Raw genomic sequence first — 20184 nt, 5'->3', positions numbered from 1 at the left:
CTGGAGGGCAGAGCTAGTCGCCGCGGTGACCAGCACGGGGCAGAGCACGCACGCAAACCTGCCGGACACGCTCACCGTCCGCCGGGTGGGGACTCGTCGTACCGCAGCCCTGACGACAGCGGGCCTGTGGCGTGGCCGCGGGGTGCGATGTGAACCTGGGCTTGCCCTGCCCTCCCCCTCACCTGGGACCCACTGCTTACAGGCAGACACATGGTCGGCTTCCACCCAGCCCCGCCGTGGGGCCGCCCCTCTGCACGGACGGCTGGGGTCAGGACGGAGGTGGCCGTAACCCAAGGTGAGCAGCAGCGGAGACCCAGCACCCCGCGGGGTAGGCCCTGCCCTGTCGGCCTGGGCTCTGGCCCCCGGAGCGCTTCGTGCAGCGAGAAGGGGCTGCTTCCGAAGCGAGAGGAACCGACCGCGCACCTGGCTGGTGGCTTTCTAGGCCCACTGAGGAGACCGAGGACGACGGCTCTCCTGCTCCGGGCCAGGCACTGGCTGCAGAGGTGCGAGGCGACGGAGGGCGCGGCCTGTGCGACACAGGTGTCTCTCAGAGCGCAGCCCGGGCCCCGGACGGGGGGAGCACCTGGTCCACGGATTCTCCACACACAGACCCACCCTTCAGCTGTTTATTCCGTCTTCCGCGACCGCAGAGGATGAACCCGGTCGCGAACAGAGAGAAAGAAACGTACAATCTCACGCCCCACGCAGCCACCAGCCCGGACAGGTACGCGCTACGGCACGACACACAACCCGAGGAAACGGAGGGAGGCTTCACGGCACGGAGGGGTCGAGAGGAGGTCGTCACTCAGGTTCCCGATACCCGCGCCCTCTGCGGAGGTCTCGCACTTTGGGGACGAGCCCGGACCCGGAGCGCGCGCGGCCGTGTGTTCTGGCCGCTCGCCGGCCCCGCCTGTGGGGCGGCCGCGGCCACTCGCCCTCTTCCTTCTCTGCGGCGCGTCACGGGCGCAGCACGGGCTGCCCGAGCGCCCCTCAGGAAGCACAGGCTGGGGGGAGGCAGGACCGCAGCGGCATCAGGACGGCCGGAGGGGAGCGGCCCTCGATCGCACGGCCTGGCCTACGCGGTAGCCCATCTCCGCCCCGTCTCCGTCCTCCGTCCTCCGGTCCGGAGAGAGCCGGCAGCCTCGCCAGGCCTCCCCCGCCTCGCGGGGCGCTCCCCTGAACGGCCGAACGAGCAGGTGCGTGTCTGGGCCCTACGGCACCCGCAGCCACGGAGCCCCCGGGTTAGAGGTCGGGGCCCGGGGGGGCTGCTGCCCGCCACTCCCTGGCACCGCAGCCGTGAGAAACGCGGCCCGCTGCGGCCAGAAAAGCCGGAATCCAGACTCGTGGAGCGGCTCCCAATTCCAAAGGGACGCCACTGACTCACAGCCTGCGAGAACACTCAGGAGCAACGCGAAGTGGGTAAAAACGAGAGCCGAATCGGGCAGACCCACAGCGGCCCGCCTCCTGTCGCCTCCTCACGCGCGTCTCTGAGGCACACGAGCCTGCGCTTCTGGGGTCTTAGTTCTTCACAGGACACTTTTTGGATTTCTTTTAAGCCCAAAAGATAGTGGTTTGTCTTCATTCTTGTTCTTTGGGATATCGTTCAGTCTTAAGATAAAAGGATACTTAAATTGGGGCAATCCTCCTCTCAGGTCAAAATACTCCCGTCGCGCGCGTCACAAAGATAGCACCACATCAAACTGAGGGAACCACCGGCAAAGAGGGTAGAGAATTCTGCAAACCGAGGCAGCAGCCGAGAAGCCGAGCCGTTTTCCTGCGGGGTCTCAGGCCCGCGCTCAGCCGCGCCTCCCTCCCCGGCAGCCGGCTCGACCTTTACCACTTGATGTCCCGGCTGCCCGCGGGGAGCCCTGCGCCCTGGTACATGGTGTGCAGGGCTTCCTGGACTCTGGGGGAGTCGGCCCCGTCCAGCCACTCCTGGTACAGCTCCTGCACGTGGGCGCTGGTCTCGGGGGGCCGCACAGGGATGTCCGCGTAGATGCCTTCCATCTGCCGCAGCAGCGCCTTGTCTGCCCGCCCGTCCTCGGTCTGGGCTTGGCCTCTGCCGCTCAGACAGCCTGAAAGACAAGCAGGGAGCTGATGCTCTTCTTCCTTCCGCTTTAAAGGGGATGGTTCTGGAGCAGGAAAGGAACGACGACGCTGTGCAGCACCATGGGGCCAGAGCCCGGAGCTGGACTCTGGACGTGGGGCCCCCGAGGCCTCAAGAGCCCCGGTTACGGGCTCACAGCCCCTTATGCTTCCTACTCTTAACGTACGTTATCCAGGAAACGTTTTTTACCTAAAAGTGAAGTAAGCTGTCAGCCTCTAGGCCCGGCTGGCTGTGTATGCCCATCGGGACTTGCAGAAGAGCAGGAAGACTGTGACCGGGGCAGCCACGCCACACGCGTCTCCGAGGGCCTCGGGCGCGGGCCCCCCAGCTGCACGGCACCGGGGAGGGCGCGGGAACCCGCGAGCCCACACGGGAGCCCATGCACCCGAGCGCCGCAGCCTGGAGAAAGGGCGCAACTCCCTCGTCCTGGTGCTGTTTCCTCTCAGCTTATTAAATGATGCCATGATTTACAGGGCTAAGTTCATTTAAAAGAATTTGTAGCAAATTGCCACCCTGGCCAAGCCCCTCTCTACTGGCCCCTTGGCAGTACCCATCAGCTGTGCCTTTTTTTTCTTTTAAAAATTTTATCTTGTTATTTCTAAAAAAGGTTCTATTTATTTATTTGAAAGAGAAAGCACGAGCGAGGGGGAGCGGCAGAGGCAGAGGGGGAAGCAGGCTCCCCGCTGAGCAGAGACCCTGACTCGGGACTCCATCCCAGGACCCTGGGATCCGGACCTGAGCCAAAGGCAGAGGCTTCCCTGACCGAGCCCCCCAGGCGCCCCTCCACCAGCTGCACTTTTGATCTTGAATCTCGAAGACTCTGAGCCATGGCAGGTGATCCTGCTCCCCTTCCCAGGGAGCCCACTCTCCCAAGGTCTGCTCCTCTCCTTAGATCCCTGCCCTGTTAGGGCACAGGTGAGTCTGCCCAGCCCCCACCCATGGCTCAGGGGAGTTGGACACCCCGCCCCCACCACAGGCCCAGCTCACCCACTGCCTCATCCTCACTGTGTCTGCTCCTCCGCGGCCCCGCACGCCTTCCAGAGCGCTGGCAGGTTGTCGCCGGCACCCTGGCCACACCTCCTCTCCTTGGGCAGGCTCGAAACCTGCGGGCCTTCCCCGCTCAGTAGGGCGCAGGTGGCCCCACAGCCACCGGGACGCCACGGGATCCTCTCCCTGGACACTGGTACCTACTCCACCAGCAAGTCCCTGGCCTCTGCTCTGGAACCCCGGCCCTGGTGCCTCCTGTCAGCCTCCATTTCCCATGTGGGTCTCCCCCGCCTGCCTCTGTCCCTCAGGAAAGAACCTGGCTACCAGTGGGGCCATCTGAACCAAGATCAGGCTCTCACGAGCTGCCACGAGCAACTCTTCTCTGGGACCATGTCCCCAGGGGTCTTCTAAGGGGACACCTGGCTTTTCTACCATGTGGTGAGGGATGGAGAGGGACCACTGTGTCAGAACCAGCAGGGCAGCCTCCACAGTCCCACAGAGCTGCCAGAACGAGCATGGCTTGGGGTAACCCAGGAAGGCCTGCTTAGTAAGGGGTTGTGGGGGGGGCCGTGGGAGGACGCTGGGGGCAGTGTGGCCCAGACCCCATGTCTTACCCCCGGCGCAGGCGAGCACCTCCACGAAGTGGTATGGGAACCTGCCCTTCTTCAGTTTCAGAACCACGTTCTGGATGTTTCGAAAGCCGTACGCAGCAGCGAAGCGTAACAGAACCTCCCCATTCTTTTCAAGGGTGACCTCCTGGAAATCTTTGTTCCTGTAAGATGAACACAGCGGGTTTTTTTCCTAAAGGTTTTACTTTAATTGAGACACAGAAAGAGAGAGACAGTGAGAGAGAGCACAAGCACGGAGACGGGGCAGAGGGAGAGGGAGAAGCAGACTCCCCGCTGAGCAAGAGGCTGGACCTGGGGTCAATCCCAGGACCCCGGGATCAGGGAGGCGGACGCTTAACCCACTGAGCAACCCAGGCATCCCAACAAAATGGATTTTAATCTACAGCGTCCTTCCTCCGCGGCAGACAATCGTTTTCTAATCTAAGTTTGAAATGTTAGCAAAATGAAAAATCTGAATAAACACAGCACTTTGGTCTTGGCTATTCTAAACCCTGTAAGCAAGCTAGCCCCCCACCCCAACTCACACATGCACGCACACACCACACGCGTGCACGCCCGTTGGCTTGGGGCAGCGTGCCCGGGACAGACCTCAGGGTGCGGTAGGTGACCTCCCCCACGTCCTCGTCGAACAGCTGCTTGGCCGCGTGTCTGAAGACGTGCGCCAGGTACCCGTCCGAGCTGACCCCGTCATGGCGTCTCACCTCTTCCTCCTTCACGCCTCCGAACCTGGCCAGGCAGACAGTGACACAAGCGGGAGTCAGACTTCCGGAGTCTCAGGATTCCCCGTGAAAAGAGAAACCTTTTACAGATATTTACACTTCAGGCAAAAATCTCACGTTGCTGAGTTTTAACAACCAACACGAGGAGTTCCCTGCGACCGCTGTGGCCAAAGCAGCAGGTGGGGCCCCGCTCAGCGCGCTGGGCTGGTCGCTCCCCTCTCTGCCGCCCGGCATCCGCGTGTCCCCAGGAACCGCGGCGCTTGGGCCAGGGCTGGGACTCTGCGCATACACGCCCCATTAGGGACACACATGGGCTCTGGCCACAGGCTCCGTGGCCGTCAGTTCTGTGCGCCTCAGGGTGGCCTCCCACACGAGGGCTGCCACCGCTCAGCAGCCCAGGCTCACCCCGGAGCCCGAGGCCTGCACGTAGGGGAGCACCGGCTGCGGGTTCGGAACACCAGGACCACAGAACCCCGGCCCAGTGCTCTCAGCACGCAGAGACGTGGGGGAGCTGTTCTTCCCCACAGGTGACCCATCCTTGGGCGGGTCCAGACACACAACACCAGGAACACACAGAATTCAGAGGTGGAGGGCGTGGACACGTAGATATCCCCATGGAAACCCAAATCCCCACACCCCAGCGGTTGGTACCGCACACCAGGGCCCCGCTGGTGTTCCGCTGGATAGCTTCGAGGATGACCGAGGGTCATGGTGGGGGACGAGCCACAACACAGGAAGTGGCAATCCCAGGTCAGCCCCCCCCCCCCAATCTCTCTGCTGCCCATGGCCTCATCAGGAAGGGAGGCCACCCACAAGGTGCCCCTTCCTGCAAAAGTCACTTACAAAGTGTCAACGGCAGCATCTTTCACTGCGTGGTCACTTTGCTCCATCATCTGAACGACCTCACCTACAGACAAAGAGGCGGCATAAGTCACGGCAGAAGGAGCCACGCGGCCCACGCCGCTGGACGTCAGGCCTCCTGAGGAGCTGGTTTCCAAGGTTGTCGCCCCCACGGGGGCTTCTGTTAAGGTGACCCTGGGCATGGTCACCCTTACAGAGGGCAGGAACCCATCTCCAGCGCAGCATAATGCTAACGTGAAAAATTCTGGTAAAACTTAAGAGAAGAGTCCAAGTCCTCCTCCTGCCCTTGAAACAAGGGATGCTTTTGCCAACAATCTCTCCGAATTTTTGTTCCTGAAGCAGAAAACGCCTGTGTATAGCCACCTGTGGACAGAGGACCAGGACACAGTGGCTGCATTTACTTGGAGGTCGGTGGTGTGCAAAGATGAACTGAGAATCAGAACCACTTTCCTACTTCCCTTTACACCAGGGCCTCCAGAAACCCTTGCTACCCACTGCCGTGGCATCACACGCGCATGCAGCGACTCAACACGGGACAGAACAGTAAAGCTGGCACTGTGCCCGAGCAAGGCTGGCGCGCGGTTCTCACGCAACCCCACTGGCTACCGGGGAAGCAGAGCCGCCTCGGGTCCTCACGCTGGAGTCTCTGCCCCCGAGAGCCGGCCGCCCTGCGACACGGCATGGCGTTTGCGGACGTAAGCCACCCCCCGACGGCAGTGTCCGACGGCAGCGTCCCACGGAGCGGCTCTCGAGGACACCAGAGGATCACTTCCACCCTAGCACACAGAACCTGCCGCAGGCTCTCTGCCAGGCGCGCTGTGTGGGGGCTGCCGGCAAGGTCACTGGAGCCCCACGGGCCCCCACTTGACTCTAAACAAAAAAAAAGTCCCTGTGTTGCCACGTGCAGGTCCAGTCGGTCGGCAGAGCCTCTGTCTCACGTGGGACGTCAGGCCGTGGGAGCGCTGCCCCCTACTTCCCTGCAGTCATACCCTCGGGGGTCCTGTCGGGACCTCGGAGGATGGCGGCCAGAGGCCCCAGGTGTACCCTGCTCACCCAGCCCTCACCTGAGGTTAACACGCAGTCAGCACCCCGGGAGCCGTGGGCAGCGGTGGGCAAGTCTTCTCGAAGGGCCTCCAGTTTCTTATCGTAGCAAGGAGCCACGATGACATGGAAGATCTTGTCCGGAGACAGGTTCTGGGAAGAAAGGGCAAACCGTGCTTGGGGCTGTGGGGAATGAGGAGGCCAGCTAAGAGCTGGTGCCCGAAACCCCTCCCCAGGTGCGCTCCCATGTGCTGAGGCCACTCCGGGTCCGGGCCGGCCTCCTGCAGACCAAGCTGTGACCCGTGCCTGCCTCCCAGCTGCACCGGCCCCCCGCAGGGCCACCTCGCTTTGGACGGGGCCGAGCCACCCAGAGCCCGGAAGTTCCGGCAGCCGGAGATGCTGGGGGAGAGCTGCCGAGAGCTGAACCCGCCAGCCCTAGACCTGTGCACAGGCTGACCAAACGCCAAAAAGGATCAGGCACTGTGGGACTGTCGCCTGGGCTGGCTGACCCTCAAACTTTCCGGAAACTTCCCAAGGGACACCTATTCAGGACGCTCCTCTGTTGCCTGCAGCTGAATCGGAGCCACACCACGAGCGGCTGCTGAGTGACATCTGTGGCGAGGCCTCAGCAGAGTGGCCCCACGCAGGGCAGAGCTTGAGGAGGGCGCCTGGCTGTCCCTCAGCAGGCCCACAGGCCCGGTTGCCCTCTCGGGCTGGCAAACTCCCGGATTCCCCCAAACAGTGGGGACGGGGCAAGCACGAGGGAGAAGTCCCATAGCTCCTTTTCCTGCACCCCAAGTGCGCGAGGCTGTCAAAGGCGTGTGGCTCCTTACAGCTTTGGGTCTGTGGGATCCCGCACTCCGCTGTGTTCTCCAGTGTCTCCAGGGCCAGACCTCACTGGTTCCCTGGAGAGATGTGTCATCTGAGGGGGACTGTGGGCACCCTGGCAGCTGGAGACCCGACCACAAGAGGGGGCCACATCACAGGCACCGCCGGGGTGTTGGGGACCTCCGGGAGGAACCCTGAGGTGGCCCTAGATGGCATGCAGGGGGTCTGAGTGGGGGCCCGCAGTGGGGAGGCACGGCACAGGGACCAGCTCGACACAGCTGCCACCCACAGGGGGTGCAGGCAGGTGAGGGGCACGGGGAGGCCTCCAGGAGCCCGCCTGGGAGTTCTCCCACTATGTGACGGCAGAAGTGGCTGAGGGAGCCACATGCCTACTCGCTGCGGTCTGGGAGACAGGCCCGGACCCCACACAGGGCCTCCTTCACTGCAACCATCTCCGGATTACCAGGACAGACAGTGTTTCCACTCGATCTGAGGCCTAGACCACCTTGGTTGTGCCTGGTGGGAACATCCACCGTCTCCTAGCCCGTGTCCTCTGTGTCCTCTGGGAGGTGGTCCGCTTACCTGCCGTCTGGCGAAGTAATCCTTCACCAGGGAGCCCATGATCTGCTGGGGAGACTTGGCGGTGCAGAGGTGTGGAGTAACAGGGTGGCCCAGCACCCGTTCGGCATATCGGACCCAGCCTGGGGAGAGAACGGCCCCCTGTCAGCTCCGCGCAGGGGCTTCCTTCTCCTTTCCGTCACACACGAGGAGTTCTGAGCTCCCAGACCCTGTCACTTGGGGGAAAGCCAGACACCTCTTCTTTTGACCTTCCCGGGAACTCGTGGCACCTTGGGCCCCAGGGACCCCAGGTGCCTATGCCCTAGACTGGAAGATGGCCCTGCCAGCCCCGGACCAGAGAGGATGCAGTAGAAGGAAGTGAAAACTGGTGCAGAAAACAAGTTTCACGGAGCAGCCGTGCGGCATCGTCCCAGGGCATCCGGCCTCCCACTGTGCTGCCGCCAGCAGCCACAAAGCCTACCGCAAGTTACCAGCCAACAACTGTCCCCTCTTTAGGGCAAGAACAGAATTTCACAGGCCCAGGTGATGTCCAGAGAGCACACGGGGTCTCCGCCCAAGCACCTGGCCTGGTACTGAGCATCTCCTGAACTGCCGAGGGCCGCTGCGTGCCGGGCTCCCCCTGCGGCGGGGCTGTCCGGGGAACGCGGGCCAGAGAAGGCCTGCAGGAGGCAGGGCTCGCATCCTTCACCTCCTGGGCACAGCCTGGTGAGAGGCCGACCCTAGGGACAGACGTCCCCACCACAGCATCACGGGCGAGTGCGAAGCTGGCTCATCGGACCCCGGGGACAGCCGGCTACCTCCCGCTGACCGCTGCTGGCCAGGAGGAGCAGCAGGCACGTCAGACGACGCGACAACCCTGTCTGAACAAACGCCGACCGCAGCCGTCAGCGGCGCGCGGGCCCGAGTGCGCACAGGGAAAAGTCCACGACGACCCACGGAAGCTCCGAGGGGAGCGGCCACTGCAGGGACTCTCCTTATCCCTTGCCTCTGAACATTAAAAACAAAAAACTGCCAAGCACAACGGAGCCTTTGGGGGCCCACGGCCCCTCCCACTGCACAGCAGGCCTGGCAAGGCCCCGCCCACCCGGCCTCCGTGCCCGGCCAGCACCTGCAGACGTGGCTCCCTGGCGGAGGGCATCTCAGTGCTGCAGGCAAGCTGATGTGGGGCGGCCAGGGGCACCGGACATCACGCCAAACAGCAGGAGGTAAGGGCCGGGGCCCACGGAGGATGCGTAGCCGGGGGGTGGGGAAGAGGACCGAGCAGGGACGGGAAGGAGGACTCAGGGTCCCAGAGCCCATGGTGCCCTGCATCTGAAACCAGACAGGTCAGCACTTTCCTGAGGAGACCTGTGATCGGAAACTTGTTACTCGACACTGCCCGGGGGCAGACACACTGGCCTGTGCCCGGGACAGCCCCTGCTGGCTCCCATGGAGTCAGGAGAACAGAGAAGCGGCTGTGGGCCCCACAGCAGCAGGGGACGACAGCAGCGCTCACATCCTACCTGGGTGCTGGCTCTCTCTGGCAGCACTGCAGACACTCCCCACCCCTGGGCCACCACCGACAGGCCGGAACAAGAGGGGACATACTGGGAGAAGAGGCCTGGCACAAGGCGCCCAGGAGCTCTGCAGAGGTACACCCCACAGGAGACACCTGTCAGTCTGTGGGCAGCAAGGGCACCCCAAGAGCGGGAGCCCCGCGTGAGGAAGACATGCCCCGCGAGCCGGCACAGGACTGCCCACGGCCCTGATCCCATCTGCCAGGTCAGATCATCCGACCTTGACGTTGCTTTCGTCTCCTTACGGTCATTGAGAAGCAAAAGGACAACACTGACTGTAGACGAGGGTTAGTTTTGAACCGAATCTCACCTCATGTCCCTAAATTTGAGAGGTGATGTGAAGCTGAACCCGTTATAGTTCTGACACACTTGGGTATAAAGAACTCCCCGGGGAAAGTGCATCATCATTTAGGAAGAACATTCTAGAACTTCCAAACCTACACATAAACAGACTTAAAGGGCTCAAGATCCTGGATGCAGCAAGTATCAGGCCAGATTGGGAGTGGGGGGTGGCTGGTCGGTGTGCACCAGGCAGGGGCTGAGTGAGGTGGAGGGCTCTGGGGTGGGCCTGCGGGGGTCCCCACCAACACTCCACTCCCTCCAGGTCCAGGACACCCAGTGCGCTGGGCCTGTGTGACCTCTGACCTCACCCATCTGAGCGCCTGCCCCCAAGGCAGACTCGTGGGAAATGGTGCCTCTGGCGCATGGAGGCGCAGCCTCCGGCCCTGGGCACTCACCAGGACAGGCGGAGGTGAGCATGGGCAGCGCAGGCTCCTCCTCACTGTGCTGCTGGTACCGGCGCACGAACTCCTTCTGACTCTCCAGGATGCTGAAGTCCACGGCTACCGCAGTATCGAAGACATAGTGCACCCCTGCGGGAAAGAGGGCGCGTTCAGCTTCTCGTCACCTATCGGGGGACCCCGGCGAGTCTGCAGACTCCACAGCACCCCAAGCTCTGTGCCTCCCTCTTACCTCGTCTGTACCACAGACTGCATAAGCCCAGGACCGTGCCTCACCTTCTTCAAACAACAAACAGGACCGTTTTTCACAAGAAAATATGTTTGTTTTCTCTCTGGCTTCCTCTTGACCTCTCTACATCTACACTTATGCAGACGCCTCACAGGAGCCATAAAGGGAACGTGAGATTACAGTACCAGCAGCACTCTCTTCTGGCCAGAGGTTAGATCTCAGTCTGATGATCCTTGGTCTCTTTAAAATAGAGTCGGGGCGCCTGGGTGGCTCAGGGGGTTAAGCCTCTGCCTTCGGCTCAGGTCATGGTCCCAGGGTCCTGGGATCGAGCCCCGCATCGGGCTCTCTGCTCGGCGGGGAGCCTGCCTCCCCTCCTCTCTCTCTGTGCCTGCCTGTCTGCCTGCTTGTGATCTCTCTGTCAAATAAATAAAATCTTTAAAAAAAATAAAATAAATTGGCAGCCCATCCCTTTCTGATGGCCATAATTTTTATGCTGATTTGTAACTACCTTTTTTCTTCTTTTTAAAGCTTTTAGCATTTCTTTCTTAAGAGAGATTTTATTTGAGAGAGAGAGTGCAAGCAGAGGGAGGGGCAGAGCAAGAGAGAGAGCCGCAGAGTGGGCACGGATCTGACGTGGAGCTCAACCCTAGGACCCTGAGATCATGACCTGAGCCGAAATCAAGTGTTGGAGGCTTGAATGACTACGCCACCCAGGGGCCTCTTTTTAGCTATCTTTAAAATAAGTCTTCTTAATACTGGCACATAAGTCTGAAACAAAACATTATACTTTTAATAATTACAGCAAAGTGAGTTAAATAACCTTAATATCTGCAGCTAGATAATTTTTCTTAAAACATAAGGTAACGTTTTAAGATGATACTTAAGTCAGTTTCACTGTGGATATGTTTTACTAATATTTAACGCCCCGCTCTTTAAAAAATTCTCTCCCCAATAGGGCCTTTCACTATGAGAAGAGACAGTATCTAGGAACTTTGGTCTCTGGTAAAGCCAAGCCCACCTGAAGCTTTCTCAGATCACAAGCCTGAGGGAACGGCCCCACCCACACTCGGAGCTGTGGCCCAGTCTGGCAGCGGGCAGTGCGCGCAGGAACCATGCAAAGTGCCCCAAGGACCAGGGGCTTATTCCAAGTGCCGCCTTATTTTCTTAGTAATCCTCCACGTGTTCAGGTCTTTAAAAGCCACTGCAGGGTGCCTCGGTGGCTCAGCTGGTTGAGCATCTGACTCTTGGTTTCTACTCAGGTCATGATCTTGGCGTCTAGAGACTGAGCCCCGTGTCGGGCTCTGTGCTCAGCAGGGAGTCCGCTTGGGATTCCCTCTCCTTCTGCCCCTACCCCAGCTGGCATGCTCGCACACACACTCTTTCTAAAATAAATAAATCAATCTTTTTTTTTTCTTTTTTTTAAGATTTTATTTGTTTGACAAAGAGAGACACGGTGAGAGAGGGAACACAAGCAGGGGGAGAGGGACAAGCAGGCTTCCCGCTGAGCAGGGAGCCCAATGAGGGACTCAATCCCAGAACCCTGGGATCATGACCTGAGCCGAAGGCAGATGCTTAACGACTGAGCCACCCAGGTGCCCCTAAATAAATCAATCTTAAACAAAAACCAAAAACAACAACAAAAAAAGAACCCACTGGGCGACTGGGTGGCTCAGTTGGTTAAGCGTCTGCCTTCGGCCCGGGTCATAATCCCAGGGTCCTGGGATGAAGCCCTGTGTTGGGTTCTCTGCTCCAGGGGGGGTCTGCTTCTCCCACTGCCTCTGCTTTCTCTCCCTGTTTGTCACTCATGAATAAATGAATGAGATCTTTAAAAAAAAAAAAAAGAAGCCACTGCAGAAAAACTAAAACTCATGTTGGCAAATGCCTCCAGTTCTCCTCTCCTGAGCCCGCCTGGTGGGCTTGTGCAGGAGGACAGCCCAGGGTGGCAGACGCTGCACAGAGGGCGGGTAGGCTGGGGGCTCGGGGCTGGGCAGGTGGACAGCAGTGGACGACACAGGAGCCTGCTCATCGCTACTCTGGATGGTTCCATTCCAGCTCATTTACATTTGGGCTCTTGGGCACGTCTGAGAGGGACCACCGTCCTTTTCTGTGCAAGGGAGATAGCCCGTTCCCTCCCTGCTCTGCTCTCCGGAGAGCACCCTGGAAAACTGGATGCCGGTCATCTTGCCATGGTTAGGCTTATCCCAGCCCTCTGCGGGCCCTGGGGCCAAGACGACACCACACTCTTTGGCAAGCCCCGGAGCCTCCCACATGTCCCCGCCACCCCATCACCTGCTGCTCCCGGAGAGCCAGCCACAGACCTCACACCACACCCGCCTGCACGGTAAGGGGGTGAGGGACGCCCGCCTCCTGCAGGTCGGAGGCAGGGTCCTCTTACGTTCCTCGAGATGCTGGTGGGAGTCCTGGTCTAAGCTGTGCCCCCCGGGAGCTGAACGCTGGAGACACAGAGGGCAGCTGTCGGCTGGCTTTGTAGACTCAAGACAGTATCAAGGCGCCTCACCAAGACTTTTGAGGAAGCCACAGAGTCTTCTAGATGCATCAGTCACGCTGAGGCGGAATTTGGCGGCAAAGTAAGGCAGAGACTGAGGACACACTGACACTACCAGCACCTTGTGCTGCGAGGGGTCACATTTCTGGGGGAAACAGAGAAGAGAGTGACACGCGTGCCAGGTGCACAGAGGGAAGTAAGACACTGTAATAAAAACTCCAGTCACACAGACTGTAGTAAGCGTTCTATGAAAACAGTGATAAAATACACACGTACTAGCAAATATAATTAAGTAATTAGGAAAAAATTAGGATTAAGAAGTGTGATGTCCCTAGAGATTTCATCAATTTTTAAAAACAATATTCTATCGATAAATATGAATACCTGAACAAAAGTGGATAATTCTAAAGGAAAAATAAATATTATAATATTGGCCCATAAATAACTGAAATGACCCAATAACAATTTAAAGATACACACACACCAACATATTTCAATTAGAACAAAATACATACACACTGAAACCGTGTCCAGAGATCTGTCCCCACAGGACCTCAATCCCTGGTCATTATGGCAAACTGTGGGGGGTATATATATATATATATATATATATACACATATATATATATATATATACATACACGTGTGTGTGTGTGTGTTTTAAGGAGAGAGAAAGAGACAGAGCAGGGGTTGGGGCAGAGGGCGACAGAGAGACACTTAAGTAGGCTCCATGTTCACCACAGAGCCTGACACAAGGCTTGATCTCATGACCCCAAGATCATAACCAAAGCTGAAACCGAGAGTCAGACACTTAACTGACAGAGCCACCCAGGATCCCCAAACTGCAGGATATTTTTAAGGAGTGGATCATTCTCACCTTCTATAAACTGTTCTAAAAAATACAGTATGGGGCGCCTGGGGGGCTCAGTCAGTGAAGCGTCTGCCTTCAGCTCAGGTCATGATCCCGGGGTCCTGGGAGGGAGCCCCGCATCGGGCTCCCTGCTCAACAGGGAGCCCACTTCTCCCTCTGCCTGCTGCTTCCCCTGCCTGTGCTCACTCTCTGACAAAAAAAATAAATAAAATCTTTAAAAAAAATGATCGTGTAAACATGAAACCACAAGGCTATCAACACCCTGAGTCAAAACTGACAGTGGCAGCTCAGGAACTCCGGAGAAAGAACACGAACAATTCATCAGCAACACAAGGGCCATGACCCAGGAGAGCAGCGCAGGTGAGGACGCCGGCGTCAGAAGGTCTCCCAAGTGACCCTCTAACCTGGCGTCCAGGGTACACACAGGATTGCCCCGGCAGAGCTGCGTGGGTCAGGCGAGGTCCGCAAGTTGTGCTTGTGAACGCAGCCCAACCGAGCGCGGAGGCCGGGGCCGGGGGCGTGCGAGTCCCAGCTGCTAACAGAAGCGGGAGGGCGGAGGGTCGTCTGTCCCCAGCTCCGGAGCCAGACTCCGTGCTTCCAGTCCTTCCACCGGATGCCCTGCCCGGGAGGTCTCCAGGCCTCACGCTGTTCTCACGCAAACGTCCCCTCTCTGAGGGAGCTGCTCTGTGACCAGCAGGGGAGCAGACAGAGCCCAGGCCCACGGGCAGCGGACAAAGGGAAACCGCGGTGCCCCCGACGGCAGCGGGAGCATCCGGCTCAACCAACCCGGAACCTCTCCTCCGTCCAGTTTCGCGAAATAACCATTTCTTTCTTCTTTATGTCCGCTTCTGCCACGGCAATGCTGATTGGTATGCACATCTACCGGAAGTTTCTATAAACATCTACTTAATAGGGGCGCCTGGGTGGCTCAGTGGGTTAAGCCTCTGCCTTCAGCTCGGGTCATGATCTCAGGGTCCTGGGATCGAGCCCCACGTCGGGCTCTCTGCTCAGCAGGGAGCCTGCTTCCCCCTTTCTCTCTGCCTGCCTCTCTGCCTACTTGTGATCTCTCTCTCTGTCAAATAAATAAATAAAATCTTTAAAAAAAAAAAATCAACTTAAGAGTAAAACTTCCCACTGAAGCCTGAATCAAGCTGTCGCTGTGGGGAGGAGCTAAGCAGCATCATACACGAGCCGAGTCTGTTCAATGTAGTAACAGAGCAAAAGCCATTTTGTTCAGAGAAAGACAAGCAAGAGTAGGTGGGGACCGCTGCTCACTCGGGGCCTCCCGGGGAACCTGACCACCAGACACACTGCTGACGACAGGAAGACACATATTTCTCTCTGAAACCGTGGCCTAAAAGTGCTGGACGACATCCCAGGAGCACGCCACAGGGGTGGCGGCAGACACGCACAACACCGCCGGGCTCTGTCCTCTGTGCCGCGGCGCCCACGTGCAGCCCACATGGCTCACGGGCTCTGCCCGGCCCTGGCACAATGGCTGTTATCGAGACGGCGGGGGCAGCTCCCAGGGGCACCTGCACCGCCGCAGGCAGGCCGGGCTGTGACCAGGCTTCCTGAGAGCGGCCGTGAGCGAGGGGTCAACCCAGGTACGCTTCAGCCCCTCTGGCTCACCTGGCCTCTCCTTTCACCTCTTCAAAGCTCTACAGTGACACAGCTCTACAGGACAGCTGAGGGACCACGGCCTTGCCCCAGCCTGAAAAGCCCATCGGACCAGAGCCCTGCCTCTAGGAACAGACTAGGGACCTTGCCTCATATCACGTTAGTGAGAGAACATGACCCTGGGCAGGGGCTCTGGAGAGACTTGACTCCAGCAAGGGACCTGGGGCCGGGGCCGAGACGCGTGCACGGTGCCCCAGCAGAGGCTTCCATGCCTCACCCTCACCTCCCGCCCCCCGACCACGGAACCAGCAAGTGCCCAGGAGCCCTACCTTATTAAGGTTCAGAACTCGAAAGAAGTCCTTGGCATTCTGCTGGGAAACCTGGACTCCTTCTTCCGCTGTCACACAGCTGTCACACGCCAGGCAGTCACTGAGAAAGATCTTGGCATCGGCCAATTTATGGAATTCTCCCTTCTAAGAAAGAAGGATGTTTTGGTCTGATTCTTCAATAAAGACTAAAACATGTGCTTCTCTGGGGAGAATGACAGCATGAGACCAACACAGAACACAGACACGGATCATCTTGGACAGCACAGAGCCAGGCCTGGAGCTCTGGGTGCCGGAGGGGCACAGAATAGGCCACAGTGACATCAAGGACTCACACAGATGACAATCCAGGGTGAGAACAGGACAGCACTGTCACATGGTTGGAAGAAATCCACATTCCTGTGTCTTAGGAGCTGGCCCGGCGCCTCTCGTCCCTCTGTTCCCTTCTGTGTTGCCCCTGGGGATTCCCACTCTTGGCCTGCTCTGTACTCCCCGGTGAGCTCATCAAGGCCCACAGCGCCCCAAGGACGTCGGCAGCCTGGCTTCCCGAGGTTTGAATGGGGCCCAAGAGTTTCCAACAAGCTCCCAGGGGGGCCAGAGCAGCCACTGCAAGGGTCTGGAGCACGTGGCCTGGCACACAGCTGGGGCCTAGCAGACACTGCTATGTCGCTCCGAGAATCCTGGCCGTCTGGCCCGGCAGAGGTGCCCGTGCGCATTCTCTGCGCTGCTCCCGGCGGGACTTGCTCCGTGCCCGGTGTGCTACGCACCGCACGGTTCTCCTTTCTGCAAGCTCTCCTGGGCTGGGTCTGGCTCCTTCCACCTCTCCTGGTCTCCTCAACATGTGTACCCTGTGGAAGACTGTCCATCGCCCCTTCTCGGCCGTCAGCCTCGGCTCCCAGAGCAGTGCCGGCGCCCGCAAGCCCCGACACCTCTCCCACCTTCACCTCTGGCGGAGCCCTCTCCTTTCCCAAGCCCCACAGAACTCCGTGCCTGTGGACCTCACGCTGCACTCAGCTTCCTGCGCCACACCCGCTTTCCTGCCTTCCGCACTGCGGTGGCCTGCCTGGGCCCCCCACCGCCCTGTCTCCCAGGTCCTTTCCTTCATTTTCCCCTGCGCTAGCTGCTTTAGGCCACCTGCCCCCCCCTACGGTCTGTCTCCTGCCCCAGACCACTCTGACACCTCCCCACGCCTGGTGAGCGCACCCCGCCCCTGAGCTCCTCACCCTACCGGGGTGCCACCCACCACACTGGCAGGATGTCTGCTGAGGCTGTGTGCATACCTTATCTCTGCATGACCACAGCCCTGACAGGGAAGGGACCCAGCTCCCCAGTCACTGATAAGGAAACCCCAGGCTCCCGGGTTTAGACATCTGTCCGAGGTGATGCGGCCAGAGGGCAGCTGTGGGAGGCGCCAGGCGCTCCCCGCTACTTCTGCCTCTGCGCCCTGGGTGCCTGTTTCATCTACTGCTTGCCCAGCCCTAAGCTGCCAGAGCACAGAGCAGAGCTAGCGTAAGAGGGATGAGATCAGCTCCTGCCCGGCCAGACCTTGTGCTGGCATCAAGAGACTAAAGCGAAACCTGCTGCTGTTTCTCCCACGCTGCCACCTCTCCACGAGCGAAGCCGGGGCCAGTCCTTTCCAAGGGAAGAGTGCCCTCCCCTACCCAAGAAACTGAAGCCACCGCTGCTAAGAAGGATTTAAACCCTCAAGAATGGAGACAGGGAAGAAACCACCAGAAAAATAAACTTACAGGATCATGAGATTTGAATTATTTTATAAATTACCTACGCAAACTCCCATTTTACAGAGTGAAATTTTTCTTTAAAAAAATTGGAGACTTAAATATGATACCACTATTTCCAATCAGTGGCTAAAGATGATATTTTCCTTTGTTCTTCGCTCAGTCGGTTTCGGCTGGGTGTACTCTGAGAACTCTTGCACTTGGCACTTCTGTCTCGAAGGTCACGTGCCTCGGAATGACCAACCCAGGGCCTCGTTAGTTCTTGGATGGGAGGAATGACGGCCCCACATGCCCGCAGCCCCTGCAGGGGCACCACTTCAGCATGCTCTGTCTTGGAGCAGTGGTGTGCTAGGGACAGGAGCCCTCCGAGAGGAGAAAAACAGCCCCGGCCGTTTACTCCAGGCTAACGCGAAACTGAGAAATTACTTGCCTCTCCGTTCTCCTGGGCCAGACTCGGTACTTCAACTGACGCATTCTCTTGGTCCTCGGTTTTTGTTTTCTTACTACATTCCTTGAAAAAGCAAAGGAACATAGAAGAGTACTTTTAATTTGACTCTCGATTTAGAAAGATGTATGTACAGTCTGATCCATTAACCTCACATGTAGAAATCTTTTCTATAAAAATAAAAGTACCCGGACTGTGCATACACATGCGTGCCCTCCCCTATCCGTGTCCTTGTGGTAACTGAAAACTAGAAGCAACGTGGCCTTCCACCGACAGGTAAACGAACACCGACAGCCTGGACACCTGCTACATTCAGATTACGCTGAACTAGAATTGTGAGTAATGCTCTGGAAATGTATCTCTGTATAATGTTAAGTTAAAAAAAAAAGAGGAAGTGATAGAATATTCATATGATCCAATTTTTGGAAAAGCAAACCAAAAAACCCCATTCCACAGCGAACGGCTCTTTATGTTGTTACAGCCTAGAAGCAAGTGTGGAAGGCTACCACGGTCCCTATGGTTACCCAGGGGGAGAGGAGGACCAGCCCTGTCCTTCCTACATTCCTGTTTTCTTACTGTAATCATTAAGTTGTATAAAAACTCCTTAAAAACATGTTTTGGGGGTGCCTGGGTGGCTCAGGAGTTAAGCGTCTGCCTTCGGCTCAGGTCATGATCCCTGTCCTGGGATGGAGCCCCGCATCAGGCTCCCGCTCAGCGGGAAGCCTGCTTCTCTCTCTCTCCCTCTGCTGTGTTCCCTCTCTCGCTGTGTCTCTCTCTGTCAAATAAATAAATAAATAAAAATCTTTAAAAACAGGCAAACACACAGAAAACATGTTTTGATCATTGTTTCAATCATGCACATCAAGAACGGTGTCCGCTAGGATTGCCCTGAGTGGTAACAGAGGTTACTTTGTTTTTCTAAGTGGGTGTTTTTGGGTTTTGCTTTTTTTGGAGGGGGGGCTTCAAACATATTTTGAAACGACAGACAAGTGCCCAAGAACTAGAAAGACTGAGCGTGAGCCCAAATGTAAGGTGACTGACTGCGAGGCACCTGCAAGTGCAACCTGACGCGAGGAGCGCCGGGCACCTGGGAGGTGCAGCGACAGCCGCTTGCCAACTGCCCTGCACCCAGTCTAACCCGAACCAGCTCTGTCACACAGGAGACCGAGTCTGCGGGATGATGCGGACGCACAGGCGCCGGGAGCGGCATGTCTTGGAGACCGGCGATGGGGGTCGGGGGACCAAGGGACCAGGGAACCCGGGACCGCGCCGCAGCTGGGACCGGACGCCAGCTCCGGGCACCAGGTCTCCGGGAGGCCGGTGACCGCAGGCGGCTCCGACCCCGACCTGACCCCCTTATCTCGAACAGCCCCGACCCCGCCCGGACCAACCTCCTGACCCCTAGCAGCCTGGGCTGGAACGACCCCCGACCCCCCGACCCAGAGCAGCCCCGACCCCGGCAGGACTGACCCCCTGACGCGGAACAGCCCCGACCCCGGCAGGACTGACCCCCTGACCCCAGCAGGACTGAGCCCCTGACGCGGAGCAGCCTCGACCCCGGCAGGACTGACCCCCTGACGCGGAACAGCCCCGACCCCAGCAGGACTGACCCCCTGACCCCAGCAGGACTGACCCCCTGACCCCGGCAGGACTGACCCCCTGACGCGGAACAGCCCCGACCCCAGCAGGACTGACCCCCTGACCCCGGCAGGACTGACCCCCTGACGCGGAGCACCTCCGACCCCGGCAGGACTGACCCCCTGACCCGGAACAGCCCCGACCCCGGCGCGACCGACGCCCGACCCCGGCGCGACCGATGCTCGACCCCGAGCGCGCGGGGCCCACCTTCCGCGTGCAGTGCTCACACTTCATCTGGAGCGGGGCAGGCCGGGGGCCAGGGCTCGGCCTCAGAGTAGCACCGGGAGACTCGGTCACAGACGCCCGGCGCCCGCCGCCCTTTGTTGAAGTCACCCCCAGCGCGGCCCCACCCCCGGAGGCTCCGATCGACCAATGAGAACGCCGGGAAGGGGCGGGCCACAACTCTAAGCCAATAGGAGCGCAGAGGGGGCGGTGCGGCTCCGCCCACATGCCTCCTCCTGGGCCAATGACAACCCCGGGAAGGGGCGGGCCGGGCCGTGGAGCCAATCGGAGCGCGGGGGCGGAGAGCGGCGGTCGCCCGGGAGGCCCCGCCGGTCATCTCGCCCTTTTCCGCGGCTCGCGGGTCGGGCGCGGCCCGGAGCGGACAAGCAGACCTTCTCCAGGAGGCGGACAGGCAGACCCTCTGTAGGAGTTATCCTGGGGCGCCTGGTCCGTCATTTGGACCTGGAGACAGGCTTCGCCAGGCCACCGCCATTGCCGCCCGGAGGCGCGTCACGTAGGCCGGCCGGGCGGCAGTGCGCAT

At 59.1% G+C, this 20184-nt stretch overlaps 1 protein-coding gene across 1 annotated transcript; it reads right to left on the bottom strand.

Annotated features, from left to right (window-relative positions):
- Positions 1-612: 612 nt before the first annotated feature.
- Positions 613-19757, bottom strand: NARF (nuclear prelamin A recognition factor). Its single transcript, XM_080825507.1, has 11 exons — positions 19629-19757; positions 17769-17849; positions 15603-15746; positions 12795-12927; positions 10045-10179; positions 7755-7873; positions 6368-6497; positions 5286-5349; positions 4312-4449; positions 3709-3866; positions 613-2075 (listed from the first exon to the last, which is right to left on the bottom strand). Exons 1-11 carry the CDS (start codon positions 19653-19655, stop codon positions 1834-1836), a joined length of 1371 nt encoding a protein of 456 aa, XP_080681633.1. The 5' UTR covers positions 19656-19757; the 3' UTR covers positions 613-1833.
- Positions 19758-20184: the final 427 nt, after the last annotated feature.

The sequence above is a fragment of the Martes martes genome (genome assembly GCF_963455335.1).
Source record: "Martes martes genome assembly, chromosome: 16".
Lineage (NCBI taxonomy): Eukaryota > Metazoa > Chordata > Mammalia > Carnivora > Mustelidae > Martes > Martes martes.
This window is presented reverse-complemented; position numbering and strand designations above follow the sequence as displayed.

Bases quoted from the DNA above. Each gene is read 5' to 3' on its own strand.
- NARF (XM_080825507.1), bottom strand. From the start codon at position 19,655: ATGAAGTGTGAGCACTGCACGCGGAAG. The intron at 12,928-15,602 runs GTAGGGCTCCTG...TGTTTCCCCCAG, and splicing joins GAGTTCTGAACCTTAATAAG to AAATGTGACCCCTCGCAGCA. The intron at 10,180-12,794 runs GTGAGGCGCCTT...TCTTTCCCGCAG, and splicing joins TGGCTTCCTCAAAAGTCTTG to GGGTGCACTATGTCTTCGAT.